At 43.6% G+C, this 11,796-nt stretch overlaps 1 protein-coding gene across 25 annotated transcripts in view; it reads left to right on the top strand.

Annotated features, from left to right (window-relative positions):
* Window positions 1–3,806: 3,806 nt before the first annotated feature.
* The window catches only part of PDLIM5 (PDZ and LIM domain 5), a 100,757-nt gene continuing 92,767 nt past the window's right edge, over window positions 3,807–11,796 (top strand). For 14 of the 25 annotated variants that reach the window (XM_065062392.1, XM_065062398.1, XM_021288714.2 and 11 more), the window contains exons 1-2: window positions 3,807–3,963; window positions 6,645–6,780. In XM_065062392.1, coding sequence (XP_064918464.1) covers window positions 6,685–6,780 — 96 coding nt within the window. In that variant the 5' untranslated portion in view covers window positions 3,807–3,963; window positions 6,645–6,684. The other 11 variants (XM_065062395.1, XM_021288488.2, XM_021288397.2 and 8 more) reach the window with 10 other exon arrangements.

Raw genomic sequence — 11,796 nt, 5'->3', positions numbered from 1 at the left:
AGTAAATATTTCCTTTTCTTTAAAAGGAAAACACCAGTAAAGAAAAAATGAAGAAGGCTTGATAAGCTAAAATAAAGAAGAAATCAGGATACAAAAAAAAAAAAAGACCATAAATACATTTATAACACTAGGAGCTTTAATGACTAACTATCTGAAATTGGAAGACCAACGTTGCTAAAGTTTCAATCTGACAAAAGCCATGGGCTTAAAGCTTCATCACGGGGTTTTTTTGGCTGACAACCCTGCTGCAAAGTGGCTGGGGTGGCTGGATCCTGACCCCCCGGCCGGCCGCTCCTCCCGTGTGAGGAAGTCTTTTGGTTAAGTGGAGCTATTGTGGTGGATGAGAGAGGATGTAACTCAGCACTGGGTATCTTTCCAGATCTGGGACAGGAAAAAGAAAAATAAATAATTTAAAAAAAAAAAAAAAACAAACAAAAAACAAAACAAAACAAACCACAAAGCGTGAAACAAACAGAAAAATAAAAGTGCTCAGTTTGGGCTTCACCATGACCTGAGAATTACAGCTTGCCCCCCATCCTATGCAGGCATCCGAAGCTCACTGCAGCTCCTGCCTCTCAGAAACACTCAGAACACATCTAATTTATTTTGTTGTTTGGCCAGAGGGCTATCTTGGCACTGGGAATAAGCTGTAAGGCTATAGATGATATTCACATTAACTTCTTTAGAGAGGTTACTTTGTGCTACATATTGAGTGTAAATATTTACTCCAGCTATATGCTGACTGTGAGTATTTGCATTCGCTCTAGTTCTGGAAGGAAAGCAAAAGTGAAAGTGGCAGTGCAGTAAAAGCACAGCTCAGAGTTCAGTGCCTTAGCACACAGAAGGCTGATGTTAGATTAACTGCTGCTTAATTGAGAGTCATTTCACTGTGCCTTGTTAATCTGTTCATAATTTATGGGCTGTTTTTTCCATTAGAAGTGCCTTTTTTGTACTTCAGGACCGCAGGTGATATTCTCTGCCAGAGTTTTGCAGTGCCCATTATCTGGCACCTAAGGCGTTTCATTAACATTTAAACAAGACTTAAGTGCCTGAGTCATTTTGAGATAGGCTGTATCTGCATGGCTAGCTGACTACTGCATTTAATTAATTTCCAGACTTCTTCCTTCCTTGTTCAGAGGGAAAAATGCGAGCTCTGTCTAAATCCCGCTGGTGGTGGGAAGAACAGGCAGGCCACAGTTCTGGCTACTGCTGAGGTTTCTTGCTCAACTCACTATCTCTTATTTCACTATGAAAAGCTTTTTCTCAAAGAGGAGACTATTTGAAAAGTGACCAAGAAGGGAGAGATCTCGAAATAATGAGTTGCCTCTGATTTCAGTGCCCTGTCTCTGGAGGCAAAGGGAAATAGATTTGTTTTTCACAAGCTGCTCACGCTCCAGAAAAGTGATGATGGGCTTGAAGATGAGCCTGCCAGCTTTGAGCTGGGAGCGCAGTGCCCTGGGTGCGATGGGTGCTGAGGGTGCAGAGTGCGTGCAGTCTCGCCAAGGGCCAAACTTGCTGCAACACCCACTAGCAAAAGTCTCTTGGCAAGTTCTCCCATAGTCCTGATGAGTGAATGTAACGTGGTCTTGAGACGCTGCATGTGCAGGTGTCTTGGGCGAGCTACTCCATCGAGAAAAGTGAAAAAGCTTTTGGAGAACTGAAGTGGAAAGGGATGTTTGTCACTTGTGTGGTTAGCTGGTGTTACAGGATACAAGCAGAGGCTGTGCGCTCTGGTGAACCGGGAGCAGATTGCTGCCCAAACAGTCAGTGCAGGGACACGCTGATCTTGGAGGGGGCATGTGAGTCACCTTGGGAATGGGGCCCTGGAGCTTTTCTACTGTAATAAATAAAACAGCGTGAGAGTGACCTAAGGCCCTTGTGACACAATGAAAAATCCCTGTGTTGGGGAATTTTTACCTCCACGAATTAAAAATCATGTGAGAGAGTCTGTGTGTGTAATGGGGATTTTCAGTTGTGCCTGATTAGAGATACTTAATGGGAAAAGAGCAGAGTAAAGAAGAAAGATTTCCAAAACGGTGTTTGGCTACATTAATGTGGGGTGTAGATACTTTTATTTTTGAGATGTGGTTTGAAATGCATTTGGCCTAGTTATGGTAACTGAGAAGACATGTTGCTCAGCAGGACAATATTAAAATACCTTTGTTAAGCTTCATGTAACCAGAAGGGCTTGACAGGCCCAGGTTTCATGCATCTGGGGCTTGGGTCTCCTACCCCAGCATCACCTCCAGCCTGGGGGCTCCTATTTGGGGTGGACATGGGCACAGCTGGGCCAAACTCAAGCTCCAGGCCTCTGCAGATGACAAAGCGAGGGACAGCGCCTCCTAAATAGAGGCAGAGTGAGGAGGAAGGAACGTGCATTCTGTTGGCTGGTGATAAGTAAGAATTTAAAGCTTTCTTCTGCATTCTTTCTCCCCGGTATGAGGGAAGAGAGGAACTTCAAGCCACACCTGGCTGGGTGATACAGCTAAACATGAAACCAGGCACTATCACTTCATCTTTGCTCAGTTCCTCCTTCCCACAAGGCAGCGGCAGCTCCCGGCTCTGCTCAGCACAGCAGCGCGATCTCCCAGCGAGTCCATCCCACTTCAGACTCAGCCTGTGGATTGTCAAGCCTGGAGTCCCTGTGTTAAATAATCATTCTGCTGGCAGACAAGCATATCGTATAACATAATCTGATCAGGTGTCACCTTAGAACCAGCTCGATTTCTTGCACCCACTCCTATGGAGAGGCTGTGCCAGAAACTTCCATTTGCTCCTTGCTAGTAGACCCTGACTAATTTCTGAGCTGAATTTATTAATGGCCACTTTACAGCTATTTGTTCTTGTGCCAGCATTGTCTTTTAGCTTGGGCAGCTCTTCTGCTTCACCGTTGTTCCCTACTTTGATGTTCTCCAGGAGACAACTGTATCCCTGTCAGTCCTCATGTTACTCCACATTAAATAAAGCAAACTATTTTTTTGGTAAGGTCTGCTCTGCTCTCCCTGCAGCAGGCTACGTGGGGTTCTGTTGAAGAGATTGTGCATTCAATGGGAGGTATCTAGGGGGGTACTTTGGAAGCCGGACCCCTTTGTTTCCCCACTCATCCCCGGGAGTGTCAGGAAGAACTCTCTGGACCACAACTATATCTAAGCAACTGTAAGTAGCGGGCTCAGAAGAAGGTGGAAAGGTACATATGTCTGTACCTTTCCAAAAGTCCTGAAGTACTTCATCTCAGTCTGAATCTGGCAACTTGGGAAATCAGTTGCTTGGTCTGCAAGCAGGAGATAAATGTTCCTAGTTCATGTTCAAAGATGCTTGCTAAACTTTTTCAGCAAGCTGTCTTAAAAGCAGAGTGAGATATCAAACCCCAGAATTATACACTGGTATAAATCTTGCACAGCTCTACACTCACACAAGTTAACTAAGCTGAGACAAATGGTTGTTCCCAATACCGAGAGTTTAAAAGTCTCACAATGAACTTGGCATTATCACCTTTTCCAAATGCTATTGCCTGGTGCATTAGTAATTACAAGTCACCAGCCAGGAAGCTTCACGGACACAAAGTATTTCAAAAGCTGTTTCTATTCAGCATCAAACTGACTGAAAGAAATGTTTTCAAATGTGGAGCCTAGAAATACAGAAGACAGTAAGTGAAGCAGGTGTGTCTTCAAGGTGGTTATTGTTGTTATTATTATAATTAAAAAGATAAATAAATAATAACGAATCGGGACCGCCCCGGGAACGGCTCTTTCGAGCTTCCCCAGCCCGTCGCTCCGCACCGTCCCCTTCCGAGGCCGCGTCCCCGTCCCGCGGCTGCCGGGCTGGGCCGGGCCGGGCAGGGCCGGGGGAGGAGCGGCGAGAGACGGAAGTGAAAACAAGAGCGGGGGGACGGGGCTGCTGCCTCCCAGACGTGCTGTGGGTGTCCTGGCCTCTCCTCTCCGCGCCCTGCACCGCAACACCGGGGTGAGTGCGAAAGGAGGAAAAAAAGGAGGGGTTGAAAGCGAAAAGTCAGCAGGTTGGACGGGGTTTTTAAAGCTCCACGGTGCTTGTTTTATTTTATTTCTATTTTCAAGCGGGGCGTGCGGTTTGCCGTGAGCCGGCGCTGTCCCGCGGCTGTGGGGCTCCGTGCCCAGCGTACCGGGGTGCCCGTGGGGCTGCTTGGGCACAGGGCTTAGGGGTGCCTTGGTCCCCAGGTTTTGTGGCACCCGTGAGGCTGCACGCCGGGGTGCATGTGGGGCTCCTTGGGGCTGTGGGGACACCTGGGACTGAGACCTCTGTCGGGTCCCGCAGTGCCGGGGCACCGAGCAAAGTGGGTGCTGGGGGTACGGGGGGCAGTGCTGGCGCTGCTCCCCTCCAGGCACAGTGCCTCCCCCCAACCCGGGGGGCAAGGAGATCCCCCCAGCCACCCTTGGGGCTCTGTGATCTGGTGGCAAAGACGAGCGTTTCTGCCGGGGTTTTGAAATTCCCCCTTCCAAAAGCAAGGTCCGCCGAGCGTTTGATCGTCTAAACGGAAATTGCCCAATTTCACCCTCAGCTGGTTTGTTTGTGCAATGTTCCCCACATGAAGCGGGGCTGGTGGGTTGCAATGCTTTCTCTTATATGTTGCTCGGGTGTGTTTTAAGGAATGTGTTAAACTTTGAAGAGATTGCCTTTGTCCGCTTCCTGGTGGACCTGTAAGCTTAGAGATTCAGACACGGCAGAATTAAGGGAAAGAAAGGAAAGATTGATGCTGAGAGTGATGGGTGGCATTTCAGCTTGCAGTCTCATCCCTCCTATTTGTAGTTGCTACAAATGAAAAAGAACAATATCCTTTTCTAATGTAACTTAATCTTTTCCTAAATCTGTTATTGTAACTAGCTGTTACTCAGCTTAAAGAAAAAAAGTGCTACACAGGTGCTTCAGTTTGGTAAAACTTTCTGCCTGAGCTGATGAGCTGCATGTGTGCTGGTGGCTGGATGTGGTTTGCTCCTTTGCAGTCTCTAATTTGTAGTGACTTGTCACTGTGGTGGATTTCATTTAGAGGGAATGACAAGAATCCTTGTTTTTATATGGGAAAGAAATCTGTGACTAGTCAAAATCCTCTTTTTGTAAGGAATTCACTGCACAGAGCAATTAGAGTTACGGTTATTTGCTGCAGTGGTGAGTGAGTCCCCTAGGAGTCCTAGCCCAGAATGGGTAGAGGCTTTTTGTTTCTTTTTATCATCTGTTCAGCCACATGAAAGCTTAAGCGGTGTGTGTTTCCTTCTCTGTACACTGGTGCTTGTTGAGTCTTTTAAGGGTGGGTTGAGTCAGAGCTGCCCCATGGCTGGATGCCAGTAGGCAGAGACACTTCAGAAACTGCCCAGGTATCCTGGCACCTCTGTTACCAGCTCCCAGTTCTGCTTCCTAGCATATATATCTCATTCTGCCCAACACCAGCAGCCCCCTTCTGGTTACCCGAGTGGCTATCGGTGTGAATAAAGTTTGCTATTTGATTTAGAAGCAGGTCTGAGCCGTGGATCTCTGTGGCTCTGGGAGGTGAACGCAGAAATGTGTATCGCTGGTGGCTTTCTGAGGGAGTGACATTAATTGCCTTACCCTGCACCCGCTCTCTGATGCTCTGCAAGGCTGAGCTGTTTATAAAAACTGACCGCCTCCAAAAAAACCATAACAGAGCCCCCCTGCAGTGTATGAACAGGTAAAACCGGGCTTTGTGTGCAGAGCTCAGTGGGGTTTTCAGCCCACTTGCTTCTGCTTGGCTGAAGGTCCACCTTAAATGTCCCTCTCGGAGCATGGAATCTGGCTGTGCCCCGGTGTAGTCTTACAGCAGCCCGCCCTGGTGTGCTCCTGCCTGGCTTCAACCATACAAAAATAGAAGGGATCCACTACCTAAGATGTCATTGTAACGTTACTTATCTGAGGTGAAACTGAAGCCCTTATCTTTGACGCCGAACGGCAATTAAGTGCCTCGGTTGCCTTTTAAAGGTAATTTGTTGCCCACGTTTGTGGGGAGGGAGATGCTTGGGTTTTGCTTTGGTTTTGCTGCCTCAGCATTAAGTTGTGGTGGTTGGTATTTTGCTGTAGTTCACAGCTTTCGTTTGAGGGTTGGTTTTAATATCTGTTTTGTCTGTAGCATTGTTCTACCAATAGGAAGCTATGCTATAAACATAAAAAAGTCAAAGGGATTTTATTTTCTTCTGATTAATATCAATGTTGTGATGTTTTGACATAGCTTTGAAACTGTCAGGACGTAATGTGTTTAGAAACAAGCTCTGAGCTGATGACATGGCAGCATATGATATTCATTTTGTTGGAAGTGAATGTGCCAGTAGTGCTAATTTCTTCCATACTTGGATTTAAGGGATACTATCATTTCGTGCTTGTCTCAGCATTGGCCTTTTTTAAGCTGAGCTTTAATGTTGGGTGTTTTTTTTTCCCCCTCCCACAGTGTTTTGTTAGTAAGAAGTAGTTGTCAAACATCTCTGCACCAGAACTTTTTAATGTGAGGAAGAAAAGCACAAGTAATGACAGACCTGGTGTGGCTTTTTCTGTTCTTTTTATACTATGGAGGGGAGCAGAGGCAAAGAAAGAAGCCTTTAAAAGTGGTAGACAGTACCTTGTGCTTTTTATCGTCTTTAAATTAAAACTCTAATCCTCTTCTGCAGGCATCAGGTCTTTGGGTTTGATCCTTGACTACTAAACATCATGAGCAACTACAGCGTGTCTTTGGTCGGCCCTGCTCCTTGGGGTTTCAGGCTTCAAGGGGGCAAGGATTTCAACATGCCCCTCTCTATATCTCGGGTAAGCGCATTTGCCTCTTTGCCTGCATGTGGGTATCTGTTATGCTACGGCCAACCTGCAACCTTCAGACATAAGGATGCAAAGCCATTAATTAGAGATGCTGGGGCTTAACTTGCTCTGTGGCATTGGGGGGTGGGTAAGCTGGGAAGATAAATCTTTTTCTGAAGGCTTCAGCAAAATTGCCGTAGGAAGGACATGTTTGTTTGAAATGGTTGTTTTATCTATGTTTATTTATGCAACAAATGAAAGAAACCACCCTTGAAAACCCCCTCCTTGTTCCCATCCAGAAAACAGATGCAGATGTTGGAGGCTGGCAGGAAACAAGCAATTTTCTGTGCAGTTCAGATGGGAGGCAGCAGGGAAAAATCACTCCTGTTAGCCTTGTTTATCCAGCAGCAATTAGCAGCTTGAGGATCTTGTGGTGTCTGTTCTTGCAAATCCCACTATTTACAATAAAAAGGCACTTAAATGACAGTAGTTGTAAATAGCAGCTCGTCAATACGGGCCTGAGTGAATGTGCCGTTTTCTCACAAGCTTTTGTAGAGTATGTGCTCTGAACTGGTATTCAAAGGCACTAAGTCAAAACAAATGTGATCTTTGTACCCGGGCACTATCCAGTTAGTTTCCTGCTGTAAAACCGTGTTTTCAAGGAAGGTTTGTCTTTCAGTGTGGGCCAAGTTTCAAAGCTGAAGCACTTCACATATGTAAAATACAGGGACAAACTTTGCAGTATTGAATTTATAGGATCATCGGAAATCTCTGGGTGAAGAAACTGGCTTCCCATGGCTCTTTACCCTGGCACCTTTGAATTTGCAGCGTGGAAGCATTTATGTACAAATGGCCCCCTCTCTGTCAACAGGTCTCCTCCCCCTCCTGCATATTCATCTAGTTTAGTGACAAAGATGAATAATTTTTTACACCTGTTGGGACTGTAGAATTGATACTACCCTCGGAGACGGAGCAGGTTTCTATTTGGGTTTATGCATCATGGCAATATTTTTAGCTAATCTCAACTAGCGATTCAAACTCTGACAGTTCATTTAGGCTTGGCTTATCCTATCCACCTGTAGATTATGTTGGTGAAGTTAAAACACAGCTTGGCTCTGCAACATTATTTTTATATGGCTGAAATGGACTGGAGAGCTGTAGAAAAGCCTGTGTACAGATGGATACCATAGGGAAACATATGTTGAAATGAGCCTAGACTACCGCTTTATTGCAGGAATCAAATATGCTGTCGCACAGAGTAGCCTAGAGAAATTGGCTTGAATAGCTACCTATAAAAGCCTCAGTTATGAGATTCCCTAATGCCAAATGACTACAAAACCAGAACATAATGAAAGAACAGGGTGTTTTTTGGACTTTAATTTGTGCACAGAAGGGGGAAGCTCAATATCCAATTCACCTATTATACCTCAGTGCTGCTCCTCAGCTCAACTATTTCTTCTTATTTGCAGTTAAGAGTATGGAAATATTAGACTGCCTGGTGCTGCTTGTTTTTTTCTTTTCCTTTGGATCAAAAAGTGCTTAGTTGTGGTATGCCAATCCAGCTTTGGCCCGATAACTGGAAGAATTCAATGCCGTGTTCCTGGAATGCTAGAACAGCGCGTACCATTCACGCCCCCCAGCCCTTCTTTTCCTGATGAAGCACAAATGCCTTCCTGCATCTGAAGGCTGCTAATTAAATTATTTTAGCAAAACAGTAATGAGACAGCAGAATTGTGTTCTTTGGCAAGGAGGACTTTCTTGGTTTTGTTTTGTTTTCTCGTTTGTCCTCTGGATGCTGAGGGTGAATCTGGCTGTGCTGCTGAGGGCTAATTTCCTGCTTTGGTTTTAAACTCCTTGAAATTAAGTTCAAATAAAGTGCAGTTTATGAAGCATAGAAAATACACAGGTTTCTAAAGCTGTTTATCTGAAAAGCTAATATCTTTTTACTGTGATTTGAACAAGTTAAGATCTTGTAGAGTTCCTTGGAGAAAGTTTTACTAAGTCATATGGCTTGTACAGAATGCAGTTTAAATGGGCATGTTCCTTGTTGCCTCTGTTAGGTGAATCAAACTCGTTTTGTGTTCTTCAGCTGAAATGTCAGATAAGGTGCAACTGGTGAACATTAATATAGGGGTAGCAGTAACATTTGATTTTTTTTCGTAAGCCAAAATATTGTAGACTAGTTGCATCATAACCAATAGCAAGTTGTTACAGGGTTATGTCAGCTGCTTAATATAGGTCTCTTAGTGCTTTGAAGTTATTACATATATAGCTGTACACATTTCTGGGTAAGTAATGTGTGTTGTTATAGCCTTGTAGTTAGTGGCATAAGTCAGTGCAGCAAAAATATGTGAAGTGCTTGCTACGTACAATTTGATCTTTAACCTTCAAGCAGGAATAAAAGGTGGGCTGATCTACGTCTTTTATTAACAGATGGGTGTTAAAAGTGGCTTGGGCCTCCACATGTACTGTAGGGCTTCCAGGTAGTTTATTCTGTAGCAAAATTGCAAACTGTGACCAGTTAGCCTGCAGTGAATAAGGTAGAAATTACCACATAATGCAAACTTAGATTATTCTGAGTTGCTGTTCTTATTTTTTCCTCATGGCATTTTACATTAATTTAAGAAGCAACTGTTCTCCTTATTCCATCAAGACTTATGTTGTGATGCAAAACTGAAAAAAATGGAAAGCTAGAACAGGTGAGGACAAATTACTGAGAGGCGGGGTTAATTGTGTGCTGGTAGCTGTAAAGTAGCTATTATAGGAAATGGCTAAGACTCAGACTCTTTTTCCTGTGGTAGAAAAAGCTTAATGTAATAGAAATAGATATTTGTAATATATGCAGTCATGTGAAATGACGTTTGCCACAATGTGATTGTCTTCATATGAATGAATTGATTGCTTTTGAGTCAACGCAGACTCAGAAGGCAGCTACTTAATAGGCATGCCCATCTCTACCTGGTACATTTGGGAGCCGTTGTCCCAACACTTGGAGTGTTTGCTATACTGCAAAAATTGCATCAGGGGACCTCCTTGGTTCTCTGTTATTTCCAGCTTGCAGGATGTTCTGCTAAACACCAACTGGGTCAATAAAGAATATTGGATAAAAATAATTGCAGCTGAATTATTTTGTTTTTAATCATGCCTGCCAATAATAAGGGATCTGCTGTTGCTCATATCTGTGTAGATCTGTGGTCTTGGATAAATTCTGCTGATGTTAGGGGTATGTCCAGTTTGGGAATAATGTGGGTCTACACTTAGCAGATTTGTTTGCATGAGAGTTTTTCTTTTGCTAAATTTGAATAAAGAAGGACAATTTTGGAGATAAAGTAATCCAAACACACTGCTAGAAAGAGTTCCTGGAGTGGCTCTTGGACATGCCAAGTATTATATTTACAGAATCTGGGGTTAATGATATCTACAACTTGGTTTATTTCGTTTACATGCAACACTGTAGCTTTTAGAACAATACACACTTCTTTAGAGTTTGAATTAACATTATAGTTGCTTTACTTTTTTGGCAGTTGATTAGTTCCCAATGATTAATTAACATAAAGAGAATAAACTCGGTAAGCATGACTGTAGCATTAGAACTGTCAAAACTGCTGTCCTCCACAGATTGAAATAGGTAGTGTTTGATATCGATGATGTGTTCATTATGATGTGTTGACCTGTGAGAGGCTTAGATATTGGTTCTAAATATATGCTTGAAATGTCTGTAGCCTATCAACATTTTTGTGGTGCAGTCTCTAAACAGTGTTTGTCTCATTTTTATGGCAGTATTTACCACTAGAAACAAGGAAATACTGAAGTGAAACTATAGCTTGAGCAGTAGTGTAGCATGTGTGCAATATATACCTTCCCATCTAATGCAAATACATAGGATGTTTTCTTGTATTTAAAAGTTATGTTTTCATTCAATCCTTGTGGCAACTCTATCCATCCTCCTTCAGAAGGTGTTTTGCTATTTGTTTTTCTCCTCCTGTGAAAATTAAATGGAATATGGTGGTCTTGAAATGCTTGACTTGACTGACATCTCTGGTTTTTCTACTACAACTTCATCTTGGGATGAAGTATGAAATGGTTACCCACCTAGTTGGCCGCATGGATGATCAGTTTTGCAGAGTGTTTATTACACAGGGGTTTGGCCTTCCAAATATTTAGAAACAAGCTATTTTAAAGTCATTTACATTTGTGGAAAATAATGTTAATGGAAAGAGAATAAAGGAAAACATTGCTCTGAATGGACCTAGGGCATGTCAGCTTTGATTGACTAGAGCCTCTTGCCCTTGCATTTGTGTGAATTGTTTGATTAAGACACGTGTTGTTTCTAGTGACATCAAGTTTTGAGCAAGTACAAAATTGTTGTAGTGGGGGACTGAGGAAATGGTCCTTCAAGCAGGCATGTGAGCTAGAAGAAGAGCACCAGGACAACTGCTGGCCTGGCCAGTGATAATTGTGTTGGTAACTTTATGCTTCATCCTGGAAGCTACTGAGAGCTACTGACTAAGCCCTAACTGGCAGCTGCTCATTGCTGTGCTGGTTTGATTTGCTACCAAGTTGTGATGGTTTGCACAAAATACAGCTGGAGGTGTCAGAAATACAGTTCTCTGTGTCAGAGAGACCTGCAAAGCTCACAGACCCCACCTGATCCTGCTCCTGGGGCAATAAATGCTGTGTTTTACAGGAGCTATCAGTGCTTATGAAGTTGATGGGAATAGCCAAGGCATGAAGCGAGAAGTGTTATTCTGTTTAATTCTGTTTACAAGATGTGGTTTACTGAAAAAAATAATACTGAGAATGACAAATGAGCCACCAGTGCCAAAGTGTGTATTCTCTCCGCAACAAGTCCTGAAAGAGCTGAGGTTTTTCTTTGTGAACTGAGTGGAATATGGACAATTATAAAGCTCCTAGCTGCACAAGTGCTTTAATACGAGCAGTTCTCTGAAAGTCTGAAGAGCGCTGGTTAGTGTTTCAGTTTGTGTAGTTACCTGCAAGCAACATCCTCCTTCAGGCAGCTCCTCACTT

Source organism: Columba livia, chromosome 4 (assembly GCF_036013475.1).
Source record: "Columba livia isolate bColLiv1 breed racing homer chromosome 4, bColLiv1.pat.W.v2, whole genome shotgun sequence".
Taxonomy (NCBI): domain Eukaryota; kingdom Metazoa; phylum Chordata; class Aves; order Columbiformes; family Columbidae; genus Columba; species Columba livia.
This window is presented reverse-complemented; position numbering and strand designations above follow the sequence as displayed.